Consider the following 21,819-nt stretch of genomic DNA (forward strand, 5'->3'; position numbering starts at 1 on the left):
TATTTATTCCTTATGTGTTATGTTCTTTGGTTACTTAAGATCTATCAGTGCGAAGATGAAATAATCTTGCTTTCGGAATGCCTCTTTTAGTGACTTGGCATTATTTTGGTTTGCTCAGTGTAACATGCTTGTGGAGACTAAATGCCTATAGAATGCTTGTGGTTTGCCTAGAGGTCCTTGTAGGCAGATAGAATGCTGAAACCACAAGGAAGAAATGGAAACAATGTGTTGGGCAAGTGAGATCACTGTGCCATCGAGCGCTATATATTGTTTTCGTGGTCATTGTCACAAACTTCCGATAGGCTGTTTGCTCAGAATGGACGAATGAGGGTGAAATGTTGTACGGTTGTTGCAAATGTAGCAAGTAAGGGTACCTATCAAGTTACTCTTCCTGTTCTGATCTGCACCTATTAAGTTGTAGAGTGGATGCATCTTGATGCCATTTCAGAGTTTGACTGTATTTGTTTGGTTTCTCGATCTGGTAACATGATTAGTGAACCATTATGTGATGCCTGAATGTTCTTGTGATTGAAATTAAATAATCTTTAGGTGTGAAGCTGAAATAATCTTGCTTTCGCCATATGTCTCTTTGAGTGGCATGGCATTATGATTTGCTCAGTACAACATGTGTTTGTGGAGACTAAGATGCCTAGCTGTATGAGGACTAGTGGTCCTTATAGGCACATAGAATGCTGAAACCACAAGAACGAAATTAAATAGAAACACTGTGTTGGGCAACCGATCGATGTGCCATCAAGAATGCTCAGAATGAAGGATTGAGGCGACATGTTGTATGGCTGTTGCAAATGTTAGCGAAGTACCTATCATGTTGTAATCTGCACTTACTAATTAAGTTGTAGACTGGATGCATATTGATGCCATTTCAGAGTTTTACTTTGTTTGGTTGGTTTCCCTGGTTACTGAAGTTCTGGCAACATGATTAATCCCCCATGATCCAATGCATTGAAGAAACAAGGAGAAATCAAGCACGCACAACCTCTGCAATACATTTTTTGTCGGACTGCACTACAAAGCAGTTGTACTGGACGCTAGTTGGTGAGGATAATTCAGAGCAGACAGCAGATCATATGGTATCCATGAGCTTTTAGTTGCCCGCTGAGGTATCTTACTGGTCATACGATATGATGGCTGATATGCACTAGGTACACTGTGAACAGATGCTGGTCTAAGAACCTTGAAGTCACCAGGATATGAGCCAAGAAGTCTCTTGTGAACCGATTGGGTGCACCAGATGAAGGCTAGCAGCTCTCCCATAGCCTCAGTGTGGGTCTGTCGGTGATGAAGGTCAATGTTGATGGGGGGCACTGTAGTCGAAGTCAGGCCGGAGAAAAGGGTGGACCTGGTTGCTGGAACAACACTGGGAACTTGATCATATGTAACAACTGTGATGGTGTACTGGTGTATGATGGTTTTGCTGATTCCAGCAACCTTCGAGAATCGGGATCGTCGTCGAATCTTGTCAATGACTCAATGGTGGTGCTGGATGCATGTCGACCTTTATATTGGTGATAGTCTCCTTGGATCGCTTGGACACTCATGAACAAACATGGAGATGGCGCAGTTTGACACTATGACCCAGAAGGAGATCCATCCGAAGGCATTCATACATGAAGGCGGATCTAGTAATTGTGACCTTTCAGTCCTGATGATCCTGTTTGCTTCATCAATTTATGCTAACTTCAAAAATTAAAAACGGCACAGGCGGATGAAGCTCAGCTCCCCTTGGAAGGAACCAACAGAACAGACCATATCTTCGATGTGTCTCTCTAGCACGAGCTTTGATTCCCCTTCATTTTGATCACAAATCCTCCGTGTGTTCCTTGCAAATTTACCTGTATTGTTGTGGTAAGGAGCAATCTGTAAGCACAACAGCACAACCAAACGACTTGAGGAGCTTTCCATTCTGTAAATATCCGTTCTGGCTTCCAGATTTTTGACTGCTAAATTTACTGGTTCGGCAACAAAAGCAACAATCGAGTTCTCTCCGCAATGAAGATCTTGACTGTCTCCCCCGAAAATGCTACGTCAACTTGTGAGTTCTCACTCACATTCTCATTTGCCCCTCACATGAGATGTGACACTGTTCTAATAATTAAAATGCACCAGCGATGAAGACCTTAATGAGAACTCCGCAATATACACTAATACACAGACTATATTATAAAATCCAGTATGCAGTAAAATGGACCACTCTATAAAAAATATACATGATAATTTATTCCCCAGTCTCCATTTGTTGTGCTTAGCCTGATGCAGCGGCAGTTTGCACTCAGCCCCAGCTGATCGAAGCAATTGCTGGGGTTTTATGCTCTACATCATTTCGTGATGAGGATGCATCACTCAATCGGCTGCAATAGGATAATCAATGATCCACAGCCTTGGGGCATAGTTGACTTCAAATTTTAGCTCCCTAATTTGGCTGAATCAGTCTTCAAATTTGAGTGTTCGGACTGTTAACAATCTCAAATTTCACTATTGCAGGTTGAACATTTCTAATCTTAGCGAAATGCGGCCCAAACACTGTATACTTGTAGCCCAAATTTCAGTGTTAGTCGCACATATAAGGGCAGTAACATTTCTATAAAATACAAGATAAAGCAAATTACAGATTCAAAGAAAGGAACATATTGTTCAAAAATCTGGACCCCAAGTTTTTTTTGCTTATTTTTCTGTTTGTGGAAACACTGAAAACTAGTGCATGGCCACCAGAATGATAACTCATGCGCAGGCACGGAGTGTATCTAACAAATATTTATTACCTTCAGGGACGACCCTAACTCAGTTAAAGGAAAATACATTATTAGCAAATAGGGCAGTCAAAGCAGCGACTGATGTTGAACCGACATTCCCTAGGAAGTGGTGCCTTCCTCAGTTGTTCCTTCACTGAGCAAAATGTTGAAAGAATATTGAAAAAGCAGCATTAATTTCATCAACAAAATATAGAACTTACCATATGCTATATAATGGGAAAAATGAATTATGAATAAGCAAACTAAAACAGCTTGATTGCTAAATGACATCACCATTATATAATGGAAAATATCATTTCTTTCTCATGTCATCAGTATAAACCACAACGGGCGACATTAATTTTTTTGGTGACCGGGCCTTTATTATTACATTTCTGATTGTGTTAATCTCTATGTTATTAGGCTCATTTTTGGATACATGTACTATGGTAATAGTGATGGCTATCGTTCAGGGCATATAACAATGTCCTATGTACATATTTGATATTCATCTATTCAAATATAAAAATACGGAAGTAAATTTATGCAGTGAGTAATAAGGGTGAAAGTCTAATGAGTTTTCCATCACAAAAGATAAGAGTTTGACAGAGGACCTCCTAACCACTCCCTCTGTTCCATTATATTTGAACATAGCTTTTAGAGAAAAAAGTTTCACAATGTTTGTCCATTAATAATATCAAGAATGTAGTTTTATTGTAACATTTTGACTTGCTCCCTAAATAATTTGAAAGAAGATAAGTGATTGAATCATATTACTTAATATAGAGTCAATTGCATCCCTAATACAACAGGTAGGTGCAAGTTTTTCCAAAAAAACATCTGACCTGCGGGGGTAAGACAACCCCTGGGCATTCTGCTAAGAGAAGACATTTTCACGCAGGTCGAGAAAATCCCTGAATCTCTACCCGACCCTTCCACAGCAGCACCGTTGCCTGTGTGAGACGACCAGCGACCTGAGCCAGGCCTTGGACCAGTGCTTTGGCATGGGACAAACAAGGAATTTTTTTAACCTCAGCCTGAAATTCACTGCCATGGGGAGTTGAACCCAAGACCTGAGGAGTGCTACAAGAGCCACCTAATCAGTCAAAGAACTTGTAATATGCTTAATCCAATGCAAGAAATTGACACTTTGGTGCGTATATGAACCAAATCCTTCCACGGGTGTATCTGTCCATGGTGGACTATAAAGTGGCAGGTGCGCTACCCAAATAATCGGATTATATTAAAGGGAGGATTTAAAGGACGCACAAAACAACACCAAAAAAACACATGGTGGAAGAGGGGTTTAGAGGATGTTGTGCAGCCATTGCACGCGGCATTTGCTGGAGCTCCTGTGGGGATGGAGCCCCATCTTCAACAATTCAGCGTTGATCCTCTTGAATACAGTCAGTTGCCCTCTAGTCTTGGCCCTAATACTCTATTCTTGCATTGTGTTCCTTATGACTCCAAGGTGTTGGATGATGGAAGCAGAGCATGGGTCCTCGGTGCCGGCCTAAATTATTCCCATAAATTTGACACTAATGCATCGATACACCTACATGAATTTCACAATAGTCCACAAGACTGTATATATACGTGACAAGGAGACATTGTACATCTACTTTCAAAAAACTTGACCTGCAACCTCTAGAGAGTGCAAGACAACCTGACCTGCATTGTGAAACTTATGAAAATTAACCTTCAAATGATGTAATTTGCTTCCCCAATTGAGTCCTGAAGAGCAACACAATGAGGCCCCCTCCTACTTCCATATGACATCCTCAAACAGGCGCTCATGAGTCCGGCTGCTATATATATGTAGCTGGTCAACGAGATCCCCATGGTGGCACCTTTGCTTTGACCTTGATGACACCCCAGACGAGGTTGCCTCCAGCCTAAGGGAGGAGAGATGTTTGCGGAGATGAAAAAAAGAGGTGACCTTTGGGAGGTAGTAGTGATGGCACCAATGTACTCAGCAAGAGGCGGCGGTCATGTGACCTAGCTGAACGACAAGTGCGATACCATTGGGAAGGATTTGCTCTGGTTTTAGCAGTTTTTATGTGAGCAAGGAAAGGAATCAGTAGATTGCTTCGAGCCTGGCAAGCCTGATCCAAGTTCCCAACGAGCCAGGCTGTTACAGTGAACATGGAGGGATTTGGACCGTATACGCACTAAAATGTCAAGTTCTTGCATTGGATTAAGTAGGTTACAAGTTATTGGACTAATTGCGCCCACCTGCATAGATCTTGGATTGATTTGTACCTCTATTATTTAATAGAAGTATGGATGGTTATTTAACCACAAAGCTGGTTTTGTGGTCGACCATGCACAATGCTCAGCGGTCGACGGGATGAAAACACACTAGGTGGAGCACACTACTAACATTGTCCAGCGCTATCCATCCTATTCTCCATCTGATCCATTCCCTGCTTATGTTCCTTCTTACCCATCCCTTTCCATTTTCCCTCTCTTTCTCTCTTACTCACCTCTCACTGCTCCATTCTATTCTCTCAAATTCGGTGGAGCCGCTTCGGTATGCACAGATCTCACAATGATGGCTACGCATGGCAGATGGGGAGCATTCCCTTCCGCAATAGGGCAAGGCTAGCATCCCCCGCATAGATGAGCGATGACAGGTGCATCTCTACAACATTGCATTCACATGGAGGCTCCACGCCACATGCTAAGTAGAGGTCCTCAGGAAGCAACATCACACCATGGCCATAGAAGAAGGGGATACTAACGGGAAACAACAGCTTTGATGTGGATCCTAGGCGCGCAAGTCAGTCTACGGAAGCGGATCCCAATCAAGCGGTGGTATTTTTTTTCTTTTCTCCCCTATTTTTCACATAACTTTTTGCTGTTATGAACATTGTCACAATTTTTTTGTAACTTGTATCTACCAAAGTTTTTCATACAACTTTTTTAGTTAAACTTGGTTGTCTATTCTTTATTTATTATTTCATTCGATTTCTTCCGTTTGTCACAAAATTTCTGTTTCCTTTCCTCTGTTTCAGAATTTTTTTGTTCAAAATTTTGTCGCAAATGTTTATTTCTAAATTTTCCTTTCATTTTTTCTGTTTCAAAAATCTTGTTTAAAATTTCTCACAAATTTTTGTTTCCAACTTTTTATTTCATCTCTTCTGTTTTCAGAATTTTTTTTTTTGCAATTTCTAACGATTTTTCCCCAAATTTTTAAATTTTACTTATTTCTGTTTTTTCCCATTTTTTCACAAATGTTTTTCCCAAATTCTTTCTATGTTTCCTCCAAAAGTTTCCATATTTTGTTTGGATATTTTTCCGAATTTTTTTGCTTTTTTGTGTGGATAGAAAGCGGATTTGGTGATCGAAAAGGCTTGGTGGGGTGATATGGGAAATCGAAGACCCCTTAAACGAGAATGGAGGCGTGGGAATGGTTGAAGTAAGAACCAAAATGACATATAACTAGCTGCCGAACATCAACCGGTGGGAAGCTTTGGTTTATTCTTAGAACTAACACCTATGGTGTGTCGTGGATAAGAATAAAGTCTGTTTTTGATCATCCAACTATCGTTGGAGTTTGATTTTGGCCATGAAACACAAAAATTTGAAATCTTTGACTATCTAACTATTAAACCCGTTCACATTTTTGACCATCAACCTGTTCTGAAATTAATAAGGGCTCCATCTTCTTCCCCCGCTCCCTCCTCTCTCTCGCTCTCTCTCTCCCTCTCCCTCCCTCCCCCGCTCCCTCTCTCTCTCTCTCTCTCTCTCGCCATCATGGGTGTAGGAGGCTGCTTTATGCAATGGCGCTCGTCTTGTCGGTTTTTCCGCTCTTCACTATAGTTGCACACCTCTTGACGGTGGGAGAGATTGACAGTATCTCCCTAACCCCATATCAGCGACACCCGAGCTCCTCATAGCAGAGTCACCTGAGCTCCAAGGTGCAGTGGCAGCTCAAGGCATAGACCCCCAGGCAGCATCAGCAAGGCTCAAGCTCCTCGGAGCGGTGGCGGGCAAGGTGAGCTATGGTGAGGTGGGAGAGAAGAGGACCTAAAGGCTGCCAGAAGTGGAGGTGGAGACAATCCGCTGCCGGCGATGAGGTCGCGAGCGAGCTAAAGGCTCGAGTAGGAAGGTATCTGGATCTAGGGCTGCATGGAATCGATGAGCTCGACGAGCAAGGGAGCAGCAGAGAAGGCATCACAGGGTTGTTTGGTAGGAGGCGGGATATACACCTATGCACACGGTGGCAGCATCATAGGAGACAAAGAGGAGACAGAAAAGAGAAAACGGGGCTGACTTTCACATGGTTAAATGTAAGCAGTTTTGATAGTTGGAAGATTTCTGAATTTTTAAGTTTAATGGCAAAAATTTCTAAAAATTGGATTTTATCCCACAGATAAATAAACATCCTAGAACGGGAAGGAGTAGCCTGTTGTAGTTACTACCGATCTAATTGGCCATTCAATGCTTCTATCCTGTCTACGTAAGCTAGCGGTTGCAGACGGAAAAGCTTACCAGCGAGTTGGTATCTGAAATGGTATGCAGGCCAACATGAAAAATACCGGCACTACAGGGGTCATTCATGGTGAAAACAACTCTGGCAAATTGGTTAACAAGTGCGTATATATACAATGGCACTTTGTCCACAGAAGTTACAAGTTTGCAGAGTAACACACAAAGTACAGCATGGATTCAAGACAATTTTGCAATGGATTATCTCCATCAACAGTCAAAGTTCCACTCTTAGCATTATTTTGACCACAATGGCATTTTGTCCGAGCCTATAATATTTAGCTTCAGATTGAACAATTTCACGATCTTTGAAAAACAAAGTTTAAAATGTAAATTTCAGATGGATATAGTCCACATGTCCCACAGGAGTTTATGCAAGCCATTCCTGCTAGGTGTACAACATATAAGCCACGATTAGCTCACAGAAAATTACCATTTGCCTGTTATATAAATGCATGGATTGCATTGATTTAATGTAACAATCATAATTGACCAAGACATATCAACAGAGTAGTAAAACTTGTCAACTATCAGAAGAAAGGAATTTAGTCAGCAAATAATTATAATAAAAAATAAAACTTGTCAACTAGGCATGCATTTAAAAAAATAAAAAATAAGATGGATCAGAGATTTTAAAAAAAAACACCACAATGTCTAGAGTTAAATAGGGAGTTCATCAGTACAAGAGAACTTGATTTTTCATGCATATGTTTTTACCCAATTTATAATACCTGTAGACATTTTTAGGCATGTTTAAAGAAAGAAACTACATTAAGACAAGCATAACAAGCATAGAGGCTTGCAGCCCACCAGCCAAAGGCTAGTTACATGCGATTTCCTAATTAGTCAAAAGAACCATCAGTCAAAGAAGGTAACATGGTTCAGACAGAGGTATCCAGTGCATTTGGATATAACTTCAAGAATGGTCTTCAGAGTAGAAAAGTGAGTGCCCAACTGCTCATGGTAACATGGTTGAACTACAGATGAAAACTATCTTACAATAACAAGGTTTCCATGTAAAATGTAGATTCGATCAGAGCACTGAGTAGCAAGTAGCAGCATGTTACAACACTACACCATGTCACCAACTTGTAAACTCAACAGATTTCCAGTGTACATCGCAACCGCATCAAGATGTCTCATCTCCACTTGTGCAGAAGTGTTGGTTCTTGGATCATAGATGAACAGCAGTCCGGTCTTTGGGAAATGGATGACTAACCTTCCGTCATCTAACATAAACAATGACTTTACACACGATTCAGTAGTTGGGAAAATCGGTTCAATCTGAATGATATACTCTTTCACCCAGAGACCACCGTCAATGTCTTTCCGAACCCAGAGGTCCATCATGTGCCGGTGCTTACGATAGTGCACAAGACCTAAGGAGCCTCTCAGGTCAGCTAGAGTAACCTGAGTCCAAAGACCACGGTAGCCATCCAAATCACCAGCATACTTGTCGGTTTCAAAAATTTCACTTATTGGCCCATTGAGAATTCCCCTCCATTCCTCTCTCTCAAGGTCAAACGAAAGGATGCAATCAAGAGGAATGCCAGGGTAGACATCACCACAAATCAGGACGTCGAATACAATATCCACCTTGAAGTAGACCACCTCACCAACTACGATGGCACTGCTCGGGTCAAAAAAGTGGTCAGGCTGCCTCGCCCTCCACTGCGTGTGGCTGGAACCAGAACTTGAACCACTGATGTTGATTGTAAACACCTCAAACAGATGGGGCTGATGAAAGCCAGCAAGAGTCGGCCGGTTGAAAATCCTTATCACCTTGTACTCTCCAGTAGTGGCAATCCTCCCAAATGCGAAAGAGGTGTATGGCATGCGTACATTCTCTCGATCCAAATGCTCCACCGCTGGGCTCTCCGGCGGGACGTGAACATTTCCAGTAGCCGGATCAAGCACCTGGCAGCTGTTCCTTACTGTCGTCGCGCAGGCCAGATCTAGGCTTGTGTGGAGCAGGAGGTGGCCATCCGCATTGGGAATCCGCTTCACCACGATGCCTAACAGATCAACGACACAGATGTGCGTCTGGTCATCCCGGAAATTGGCCAGGAAGAGCGGGTGGCGCGCCGCGTGCGCGCCGGTGAAGAGCGGATCGACGGTGAGGGAGCGCCAGGCGCGGCAGACGGCGCGGAGGCGGCAGAGCTCCTTGGCCGGGAGCCGTAGCAGGACGTCGAACAGCACGTCCGGGGGCAGCACGCCGGTGTTGGAGGCGACGGGGGTTCGTCGGCGCGTGGATCGACTGACCGGGGGGGAGGAAGGCCCCGGCGAAGCCATCGATGAAGCCTACGGATCTGCGGGCATCCAAAATCCAAATCGGATGCGAGGATTAGGGAGAAGTGAGGCCGGTGCGACGAATGAAGAGGGCGGAGCTTACCTGGTGACTGGAGCACGCGGGCGTACCTTCCTCAGCCGGCCGGAGAAGCGGGGCACCGTCCAATGGTGGGGGCTCCGCTCTGGCGGCGGACGGCGGCGCGGCGGGCGGCGCAACCGAGGGACCGATGGTGACGAGGGGAATGGGAACAGACAGAGTTGGTTTTCCCCCCTTCCTTTCCATTGATACGTTTTGATGGGCCGGCCCAGTCAGTGCATGACCAGTTTCTGAGTGAGCTTGTGTGACTTCACACGATTTGTGTTGGTTACTTTTTTTTCAAATTGTTTACAAATCATTCAGGATGCAACTTTTGATTTTTGAAATTGCCTCAATCTATTGCATCCTGAATGATTTTAGGCCTCTACTCGGCTCAACTGCAAAGACAACGCACTCAAGACTCAACTGATTTTGCCAGTATCCGCCTGTTTGTTCATAACCTTAAGGGAGATTTGTGTTCGTACCCTTATTCTTAATGCCAATTGTGATTTTACTTTTATTTTTTAGAATTTGTAAATTTACCCCTGTTTCTTCAAACCGAATGCTCACTCAAAGGTGATTTGCTTGTTACTTGAATGGGTGGATTTTCAGGTAAAAGTAATAACTGATCAAATATTTTTTTAGAGAAGATGGCCATAACTGATCAAATGTGTGATCACATTCATCAACAGAGTAGTAAAACTTAATAACAACAGAAAAAGCAGTTTAGTCAGGCAATCACCATATAGCTTCTTGTATCTTAAAAACAAAGAAAATAAGATGGATCAAAGATGACACATCATCACAATGTTTAGATTTTACTAGGCAATTCTTTGGTAAAATTGAGCTTTGGTTTCGTATAAATAATATTAAAAGAAAGAAAACCTCCTTCCCCCAATTTATAGGACTCTGGACATTTTTAGAAATGTGTATGAAAGAAAGTACAGTACTATATATATACCAAGCATATGTCTAGTGTTGAACAATGGATGAAATTATAGCTACGTATGTCAATGTGGATTGGAATATTGGGTTAACGCAACCTAAATGGAATAGCATGTTTAACATCAAGATGTCTCATCTCCACTTGTGCAAAAATGTTGGTTCTTGGATCAGACATGAGCAGCAGCACAGTCAGGGCTCATTCATGGTGAAAACAACTCTGGCAAATTGGCTAACAAGTAACTATATACAATGGCAGTTTGTCCACAGAACTTGAAAGGTCGGAGTAACACACAAAATACAGTATGGATTCAGGACAAATTTTTATCAGCAGTCAAAGTTCCACTCTTGCGTTATTTTTGTTTTTCTCTACCACCGCAATGGCATTTTGCCCAACCCTGCAATTGGCTTTGATGGTGACCGTACAACATTTAGCTTTCTATTGAAGAATTTCACGATCTTTGAAAAATAAAGTTAATAGCAAAAAAATGTAAATTTCAGATGGATATACAACATTTACCCTCTCAGGAGTTTATGCAAGTCATTCCTGCTAGAAAATTACCATTTGCCTGTTATCTGAATGCATGGATTGCATTGGTTTAAGATGACATTAATAACTGATCAAGACATATCAATAGAGTAGTAAAAAATACCAACTATCAGAATAAAAGAAGCAGTTCAATCAGCCAATCATTATATAGCTTCTAGGCACGTATATTAAAAGACATATCAATAGAGTAGTAAAAAATACCAACTATCAGAACAAAAGAAGGAGTTCAGTCAGCCAATCATTATATAGCTTCTAGGCATGTATCTTAAAAGATAAAAAAAATAAGATGATCTGAGGTGACAAACAACTCAATGTCTAGAGTTAACTAGGGAGTTTGTCAGTACAAGAAAACTTGATTTTTAACTAGATAGTAATAATATGTTCGTACCGGACTTTATAATACCTCTAGACATTTCAGACATGTTTAAAGAAAGAAACTACATACCAAGCATGGGGCCGGCAGCCTACCAGCCAAAGCAATAAATTACATGACTTCTAATTATGTATTCTACTAAAATAAAATAATGTACCCACAGTGAGACACAGTGAGAGAAGGTAACATGGTTCTGTGTCCAGTGCATTCGTCTCTAAATTTAAAAGTGCTCTTTAAAGTAGAAAAAAGTGAGTGCTCAACTGCCATAATGGTAAAATGATTGAACCATGGATGAAAAAGTCTTACACTTACAAGGTTCCATGTAAATGTGGATTTGATTAGCGCAAACAAAACAAAATAGAAGTAGTAGCATGTTACAACACTACAGCACTGCACCATGTCCACCCTTGTAAACTCAAACAGGTTTCCAGTTTACATTGCAAGTGCACCTAGACGTCTTGACTCCACTTGTGCAGAAATGTTGGTTCTTCGATCATAGATGAGCTAAATGGATGACTAAGCTTCCATCATCTAACATAAACAATGACCTTACAAAGATCTCAGCAGTCCGGAAAATAGGGTAGCAAGCAGCAACATGTTACAACGCTACATCATGTCACCGTGAGGGCCACCACCCGTCACCTCCGCGCCCGTTGCCACTGCCCCTCCCCTGAGAGCCATCCTCGCACGCTGTGCCCTGCAGATCCGCAACGGCCCCTCCTCAGCGACCGGTGGCAAGCTCCCTTTCAATGCCTGCACCCGCCCCTTCCCTTGCCATTTCATAGAAGCTGATGAACGCCAAACATACCTGTTTTTGAAAGTAGAGCTTATGTGAAATGTAGCTTTTTGGGCCAGCGGGTAGAGCTTCTCCAAAAAGGAGCTTTTCGAAAAGCTACCGCTCCTCCAAACAGGGTCTAAGATGCCTAGCTTCTATGCATCCTATATTTTAAAGTTATCTATTTTAGGAATAAAATTGCAGTGCTAATCGCCTCCAAGTTTGTAGCCGTTGCCCTTATCCCAGCAACCATCAGTCTTTGTTGCTTCTCCTATGCACACCATGCTTCATTAACCTCCAAAAAGTCAAATTGCTGAGTAGACACAGTGGTACTCATTTTTGCATAGATCGATTGTGCAGTCATTTTCTCCCAGTATTATGAAATGAGCAAAAAAAAGAAAGTTAAAGCATCATCCTTTAACATACCATTCAAACTATTTTGCCTTTTTTTCTTGAACATGCAGGAAAAACCTAGGATACAGCCAGGTTTTTATGCAAAAACTTGAGCAGAAAAACCAAAGCACTTAAAAAAAACTACTCACCCTTTTAACACAGAAGGAAAGATCAGACCCTACAAGACCACTGCTAAACTAAACTGTGGAAGGCACCTGGCAAGAAGATGAGAAACTCCTCTAGCCCCATCCAGCTTCCACATGAGCAGCTCCTCCCCCAAAATTGGCAGAACTCCATTCAGGTTAGGAGAAATCTCATAAAAAACACAACGGTTTCGGTGATTCCAAACTGACCAAGCCCCAAGAATGATAATGGAGTTTAGACTCTTTTTAACCTGACCTTATACTCTACTACTTGCTGTCTCCCACCAATCATCGAAGGAATTTTTCTGCAGCTGTGGGGTTAAGGTCTGTAATCCAACTTGTAGCAAGTTGAACCAGACTTGTCGAGTGAAGACACGTGAGACAAGCAAATGATCTATCGTTTCCAGCTTGATCACACATGGGGCAGCGCGCCAGATGTGGCAGATTTCATTTTGCAAGGCGATCGGCCATCCAACACCTATTATGCATGACCAGCCACATGAAGAATTTGCATTTGCTGGGGGATCAACTTTTCCAAACCCTTTCCCAAGGTCTGGAAGAAGTGGCTCCAATGAACATCAGAACATGGTCTCGTAAGCAGACTTTGCCAAGTATTTTCTAGAGCTCAAGAACTGCCAAATGTGGTGGTCCTCTACATTTGGTTGCAGATCCACGTGTGAAAGAAGATCCCAGGGTCTAAGATACTCTGTCAAGACAGTCACTATAAGCACACCTTGAATATTACCAACCCATCTCATATCAGTTAGAGCTTCATGAACTATCCTTTTTCTCGCTCTATTAGATACTACACCAAATAAGTATGGTACAACTTGATCCAGCCTCTGACCATGCAACCATCTATCTGTCCAGAAAAACAGTATTCTTTCCATTTCCAACCTCTGATATAATTGGTCATAGAGAACAAGGCCTTGACCAAGGAAGAAGTTTGGATAGGGAAGGTTGCCCAAGGTTTATCCAGCCCTGTTTTTGCAGCCATAGCCAACGCATTATGAGGGCTCAACCCATTTGTTGTAAGCTAGAAATACGCTAAACCCTGAAATAGTGAAAATTTCAAGTAATCTAATTTGTGTATAACATTACAGAAGGATCAGATTTCATAAGAACAGGATATAGACTATCCGATCAGGAATTTAGGAATGAACCTATGAAGCATACATGTTTGAACAATAAACCATCAGCTTTGAGAAGGATAACTGCATACTCTCCACAACAAAGAGCTCCCAATCATCCTCGGAAATAAAAAAAATCGTTAAACTGAGGATCAGCTTCACATATGTTTCTAAGTGCAGAAATCAAATATCAGCCACCAGGTCAAATCAAATGCATGTACTTCCACAATGAAAAAACAGCTGGTCATACTCTCTCCATCTGAAATTCAACTGGATTAAGCAAAAACTACAAACATTTCAAAAAAAAACAATTGTAGTACAGGGATAATCAAGCAAGGCCCATGATGATGTAGATAAACCTGTTTGGTAATATAGATAAAGGGCATAGCTGGCCAGCCTAACTGGGCCTATGGCCTAAAAGATGAAGAATACAAACAGTTATCATGCTTTTTTTTTTCTCGAACGACGAAGGAGAGCTGTGTCATTTCATTATCAAGCTTTATGATCAGCATAATATTTGTGCAATGGTAATGGCTATTCTAATAATAAAATTTAAAACTTGAGCTATATTCCTCTAAAAAGATGGAGCATTGTTTACTGGCAATAGCAGGGGTCCATTGTTTTTTTCCACCACATGATTTCAAAGATAAAAGGGTAAAAACATGCCAATGCTCACATATAGAGTAATTTATCATGTTCATCAACCATTACTATTCAATCCTCTTTGCTTGTTAAATTTTTAAAAACCGGAAACAAACTATCACAAAGAACAATGGACAATGCTTGGTTATTTATGGCTGTTTTAAAATAAGAACATAGATGGTCAGAAACTAAGAAGTCCAAATAGCAATATATATCTCTGATATAAGAATATACATGGTAAGATGCATATGAGTTCTTCCATTGATGTTATAGTTTTATTTTCTGCAGTAATTCTTTTGATAAATTAGCCATATAACATTATTGAAAAATTATCCAAATATTATTGTTTAACAAAACTACCAAAATCCTCCAAATAGACCTCATGAGAGAGCCTCACCTTGTAAGCCAGTCCGCAGGCCGCTGCTCCTGTCCCCACCCTTACTGATGCTACATGGCTCCACTCTTGGTAGCCACTTTCTCCCAATCATCCACCCAACAGTTGGGAGGGAATTAAAGCTGAGCAATTTTTTTAACATGAGCTGCTATAGAAAAAATAACACTACAACCAGGCATAATTCGTGCAATAACTACAAAATAAAAAAAGTGCTCTTAAAGATCGATACATTAGTACAGTCCTATAGATGAAATGGCAGCGTCGTGGCGAAAGAGAGCCAAGATGGCAATGTTGTCGAGCAAAGGAAAATAAAAGGTTCTACTTATCCCACATGTTAATCTGAAAACAATTACAAAGTAACAATGTTGGTGTCACTTGCTGTAGTAGGAAATAGACAACATTGTAAATCCTTTGAATATTCAATATTTGTAATTTAAATCTCAATATCTGAATGTCTTAATAGGAGTCAAAAGTTAAGTTTCAGGTTCCAGTTAGTATTACAGGTAAAAAAAAACAACGAAACTGGTAAGTAGAGACAGTTGTGCTGTATCAGATGCCATCAAACATGATTCATTCAGGTATTCAAGAAAAAAAAATGTACCTACTCATCATTCCAACCCTGATCAGCACCCCTCCTCGTACTCACTCAGTCTCATGTTTTACTGTTCCAACCTTTTGGTAGCAGTAACCTTATATACAAGTTATTAGCAATGGAATGATGTAGCACTACTACTAAATGAAAATTAAATCTGAAATATGAATACTATATAACAATGGAATGGTATCATCTGTGACAGAAATATGAAGTATTAATAAGCAGAAATGCAATGCAAACAACATTCTGTCAATTTGACAATGCAATGACTGCTATGAAAATAACTGAAACTTCAATGTTCAGACCTTTACTCCCAAACAAACTTGTAGAAGTTCCAAAAGGCAACATGAGCTTTCCTACTTTCAGATCTTAAAATGAATAATGATGGGGTATAAGCAGTACATGCATGAACATTTTTCATTTACAGGAAGCACACACCTGAAACCAGTAAGACTGAATCAAACCAATTGCCTCCTCACCCTGCAGCTGGTAAATGGAAGCTTGTCGAAGTGCTTTTCCTTGTCACCAAGGAGATCAAACAATAAAAACTTATCCACAAATATTCAGTCAAATCTGTCGACAAATCAAGCAAAGGTCAAGTAATCTTCTCCCAGTGATCCATATGGCAGTAAAAAAGAAAAGTCGTCGTACCTTGGTTGAGAACAAAAAGGCTATCGATCGCTGTAGTAGAAGGCCTTGATTAAACTCTCTAATCAAGCATTTGGCATGTATCAAGCATTCATGGTTGCTACCTTGCTTGAAAGTTGTAGTAGAAATTAAATGCACTCCAGAAACACATAACCAGTTTCTATGTTTATCTCAGATTATATATTGTCTCATATGCAACAGCAAAATTAAGGAAATTCTTTCAACCTCGGTAAGCTGGTCAGCCTTCATTTACGGTTGTCAGAGCTTAGATGATTGAGACCTATGTAACACAGATACGTGGGAGAGGCAACGTATTTCGTATCGGATACGTGGTTTGTCAGAGCTTAGATGATTGAGAGTTTGAGACTATGATTTGTCACCTGACAACACATATACACTGTCAAATGTATGATTCAACTAAAATGCTTATATATGCTTACCCATATATACAATTCATGATTATTTAAGCTACAACCTTTTAAAAAGATAGTATCGACATCATATATTTTATTGGAAGCCCTCCTGCATAAAACCAACCTGAATGCATAGCCACCACTAAAAAGCATTTGCACTAACCACTGATAATATAGAAAAGAGGAATACGCTCTTCAGGAAAAAAAACAGCAATATAAAAGGAAAGATCAGACTGACCTCGGTACAAGATTGCAAAAGGAAGCACAAGAACAGGAAATAGACCATCGGATCATGAATTCAGGATTGAACCTGTACTGAACCATCATGAACTCTACGTGATTGAACAAGAAATCATCAGCTTTGAGAAGGAGAACTGCATACTCTCTTGCCTAAGGAAAAGAAAGGTGTTCTTGGCTGGATTTTTCTTTGTTAATGCTCATCATCAGAGGTATTCTTCCATCACCCAAGTCATAAAAGGACAAGAAGACACACTGAACAAAAGCAAAGGAAGCTGATTATGAACTCTTGCACTATATTTTCACTCCACAAAGTAGTATTTACTTCTATAACATCTCAAAGGTGCCTAGCTAATCCCAAACTATTTCGCTCAAAAAAAGACTAATCTGAAACTATATATCTCAGCTCCTAAAAAGAAATGATCCAATAGAAAATCCTGTACCAAAATTAATTGAAAATATCGAGTTGTATCCAATAGAAAAATAGAAAGAAAGCAGTGTGGGCATGGAAGCTTACATTCCTGAGTTCCCTCATGAAGTTAGGTAGGAGTATCTTCATCCTCTTCTGTCCTTTTCCCCGCATTAACATGATGAAAATATACCAAAATCAGTGTCGCCCATATCTGTCATGCATTCCTGGTTATCATATTAAGGCAAGGTACTCGTACTATATCATCTGTATGCTAATGTTCCTAGTCTGTATCACACAGACTCACACACATAAAGCAAACATATATATGCTCATCTGAACGTTGATTCTGTATCTCTTCTCTGCTGAAAGGCAACCAAATCAAGCAGCAACTCAGACGACCCATGTGGATACAATGTCGTGGATTAGTTACTCCTAGAACCTAACAGAAACAAAACAAAAGTAGATGCAGGGAACCATGAAACATTAAATTGTCAGAATGGGAGAATGAGACCTGATATTTGCCTACCAGCCACGGTTCTCTAGGGCATCAAAGCACTGACGACGAGCGAGCCAGTGAACCATGAAATGGCGTTTCCGATCTAGGTCAAACAAGGCACCATGTTGTCAAATCTTGGATCAAAAACGTGCGGTAGTACCTGATCTTGGGCAAAGTTCAAGAAGAACGGCCTTACCTGATAGCCGTTGTCACAGCAATGGCAGATTGCGATCTGGGTGACCTGGCCGACGTGATCCGGGCAGTGGACGCACGGTGGAGTTTCGGCAACAGCACCTTGGTAGAAGGAGGAAGGGACGCTCAAAGGAAACCTGCCACCGCTTATAAAGGGCATCCGTAAGAAAGGAAAGAAACGATGCCAATTAGGGAAGGGTCTCAGAAGGAAGGCTGCAAATCAGGGAAAGGTCTCAGAAGGAAAGAAACAACGCTGAAAAGATAGGGACGTGATTGGCGCGCAACGGGTATACGTGGGCGGGTAAGCAGGCGTGTGGGGTGAGAAAAAATGGTGGATTTCGGCAGAAACATTTTCCTTCATCCAAAATTTTCATCCTCCGCCTCTCGTCCAACCTTTTCGCCCTCCCCTGACCTGCCAGGTGGGTCCTCTGTGAGGGGTGGGGGGAATTTAAGTTTGGGAGAGAATTGCAATTCTCTCCTTTCTTATGGTATAGATATACTATATTTAAAAATTATGTTCCAAAAAATAATAGTTTTCACTTGAATACCTTTGAATCAAGGAAGGCCTGCCCCTGAGGTGCGAATGGGTCACCGGAACAATATGTAGGCAAAAACATGCCACGTAGGCAGCTTATGCATACCACGTGATGGGACCAAGATAGAGTGAACCTGATGTTGACACTCGTTATTTACACACTTTTACCCCCATTTATTTTCAGTAATAATATGAATTCAATATCTAAACTATTGATCACACCTAGTAAACCGGTTATTTTCACATGTGCAATATATTTTGGAGGATATTCTGTGTTTACACGAAATTGGACCTAAAGGTATATTTTAAAATTAAGCCTGAAACAAAGCAACGAACCAGATGAAGATGAAGGCTAGCGGGCCAAGGCCGATCAGCCTACAGGGGCCTAAGCCGATCAGCCTAGGGTCTCCTAGCCCCCTCTCGAGCTTGTTTTTGGCAAGCAATCCTCCAAGATGACTTAAGGCCTAAGTTTGTAAAGATATGGCAAGGATCAATTCGGGATCAAAGAGGATCAAGCGGAGATTTGGAAAGTTATCAAGGATCAATCTCATCCCGAAGCTATCGACATGCCAGGCCCACATGCAAATGAAAATAAGACTCCAGAGCATCTAAGAAGACTTGGAGACCAAGCAGGACGTGAGGGGCCAAAGGAAAGGCCCAGGCTGATTGGCCCAGAAGTTTCTTTCGCCCCCTCACCTTCCAATTTTCGCCACGCGCTCTCCAGACTATAAATACTCCGAAAATCCACCGAACCCCATATCCAAGATGACGTACTCAACGTGAAGCAGCAGAGAAGCAAAAGGAGCTTGAGAGACACCTCTTGGGAGAGTCGAGGGCCATGCAGTTGTCAGGGGTTAGCATAGCTGAGCCATGCTGGCGTGATCACCCTGTGAGGAAGATCACGCTGGAGTTCCGGATTTAGGAGTCATCAAGATCAAGATAGGATCCCGGTGGTGATCTTGTGATGTACAATCATTTATAGTGAAGTAATAGATGTGCTCATGTTTTTAGTGATCTAAGTATCTCATGCTTTTATCGGGTTTGCTTACTTTTCAATCTATGAATCGATGATAGATTCCTTAGGGTATTTTTGTGGTCGTGGTGACCGGATTTGCATGCCGCGCCTAATCTACCGATGAGTGTAACATGTTCGTATGATCGTGCCCTTAACCTACTTGCACTGATAGAGAGGATCGTGACAGGATTTGGCTTGTGTAAGGTGGGGGGCTTCGGGAGCTGGATCGGAGGTGTAGATTTAAAGATGCTTTTTACTAGGATCATATCTATGTTGCTTTGTTATCCATGCTCAGAGTTACAACATATGCATAGTCTAGGTTGCTCTAGGTTAGTTACCTCTGCTCTATATGTTATCTGTTTATATATGCTTAGTAGATTGGATCTGAATCACTCATCAACACCAAGTTAATACTAACAATGCTAGTTGAAGTAGATCTTGTACTATAAGTTCCACGAATTGATAAACCTTGGGGGAGTACTATGAGGAAAGAGCTACAACTGATCCGTGCGCTTGCGGTTCACAAATTGGCATGCTAACTGCCGTCAACACCTGATAACCCAGCTCCAAATTATGGTGAGTTTGATCGATTCCCTCTATTCTCCACTATCTCTTTTGCGTGGATTTCTCTTAGCATTGATAATTATGAAAGGTTTGGTTTAGGGTTAGCGTTTGGTTTAGGTTTTGCGCCAATTATACGCATAAGCTGCCTACGTGGTATTTTTTCTACACCCATCCACACCCAACAGCTAAGTTATTGTTCCCAACTGAACAATTTAAGAGATGATGTACCTAAATGCACCCACTCGCCAAGTTTATGGACTAACGACGCATTTAACTCTTATAAATAAATTAAGTCGAAGAATGAAACTTCATGATTCAACGGGGTTGTCCAATGCAAATGTCAAACTTCACAAATGGTCCTTCCTGATAGAAAATTGATATATGATTTATTTTGGTAACAAATGGTTGTTTCTTGGATCATTAATGGCCCAATACCTAGTTATTTTTATGAGTAACATCGAGTACAAAATTATATATGAAAAAAAGCCAACGAGATTTTTTAAGAGCTTTGTTCAAAATTTGAAAAAATCTACTCCCTCTACTCATAGAAGTATATGGTGGTTTGAATAAGATCCTATCAAAACTGAAATAGTTAATATTAGTAGCTTTCAAAATATTAAGTTTGGAAATATAAAAAACACGTGTATTGTTTGGTCTTGAATAGCAATTTCTAGTCCCATCCGTGTATGAGACATCTTATAACTCTATTAAAATAGAAAAAGTATGGTCAATGGCACCTGAAAGAACAAAAAAAGTAAAAAACATCACAAATTTCACCGGGGAGAGTAACTTCCCAATTAAATGCATATTTGCTACCGACTCGAGCTAGAGTGTACTTCCTATTTAATGTCCCCTCTATTTAGAATTCAAGGTTTATTCCCATTTCGTTCCCTTTTTCAAAAAAATACTTATATGTAAGTTTATACCATATAAATAAAAATATTAATATAGTAAGGGTGAAAGCCTTGTCCTAACGGATAAACGGAACAATATATGTTTTGTAAGAAAAAAGAAGTGCAAGCATAAAAGGAGTTTTTCTTTTTGCCAAATCTGATACAAGTTATTGGTACCCCTTAATTGTGGTATAGTGTTTCGGCATAAATCTTATATTATTTAAATTCCACACGTGATAACTTGTCAAATTTTATCAGCCTACAATCATATTGCTCTTTGGTCAGAACTAGCGGAGGAACTATAAGGACTGAAATACTAAGGATTAGTAGAAATTTTTGGAGCCTTTTTATCTAATAATTTAGCTACTTCATTGATCTACTACGAAAACTTCGATTCTAAACATGAAACTTATCTATATAGTCGCAATTTTCTTTCTCCTCTCTTGAAACTTTTATTCAATCAAAATCTTGAACTTATATGTTTCTTTATCTTTACCTACAAATCAACATTTGTGTACTGCTAGCCTGCCATGTCCTTTTAGGGCCGTACAACTAGTTCGCCTCTATATGTCTTTAGCGATGCCATGATCACAAACTATAATCCACTACACTAGATATATATCATCCATGTGCCTAATGAAAATGTATATATACTTATTCCGTTGAAAAAAAAATCAGTTGGTCAAGACGAGTCAAATGGGTTGCTTAAAAAATGGTTTTGTAATTAAAAGATATGTTAAGATGGAAATAGAAAATAAAATACGGAAAAAGAAAAAAATGAAAATTATTTGAGCTCAATCTGCAAAATTTTCTTTCCGGAAAAAAATAAAGCCCTTTTGCGGGGCCATCAACAGTCGCCACCGAGGCT

The 21,819-nt window shown here is 40.7% G+C and overlaps 1 protein-coding gene across 2 annotated transcripts; it reads right to left on the reverse strand.

Moving 5' to 3' along the window:
* Nucleotides 1-8,121: 8,121 nt before the first annotated feature.
* LOC117842438 (F-box/kelch-repeat protein At3g23880) lies at nt 8,122-9,813 on the reverse strand. 2 transcript variants are annotated; one of them, XM_034722896.2, is made up of 2 exons: nt 9,663-9,813; nt 8,122-9,553 (listed from the first exon to the last, which is right to left on the reverse strand). In XM_034722896.2, exon 2 carries the CDS (start codon nt 9,534-9,536, stop codon nt 8,316-8,318), a length of 1,221 nt encoding a protein of 406 aa, XP_034578787.1. In that variant the 5' UTR covers nt 9,537-9,553; nt 9,663-9,813; the 3' UTR covers nt 8,122-8,315. The 2 variants fall into 2 exon arrangements, with proteins under 2 accessions (XP_034578787.1, XP_034578786.1); XM_034722895.2 differs by having other exon boundaries at nt 9,637-9,797.
* Nucleotides 9,814-21,819: the final 12,006 nt, after the last annotated feature.

The sequence above is a fragment of the Setaria viridis genome, chromosome 2, assembly GCF_005286985.2.
Source record: "Setaria viridis chromosome 2, Setaria_viridis_v4.0, whole genome shotgun sequence".
NCBI lineage: Eukaryota > Viridiplantae > Streptophyta > Magnoliopsida > Poales > Poaceae > Setaria > Setaria viridis.

Bases quoted from the DNA above. Each gene is read 5' to 3' on its own strand.
- LOC117842438 (XM_034722896.2), bottom strand. From the start codon at position 9,536: ATGGCTTCGCCGGGGCCTTCCTCCCCCCCGGTCAGTCGATCCACGCGC.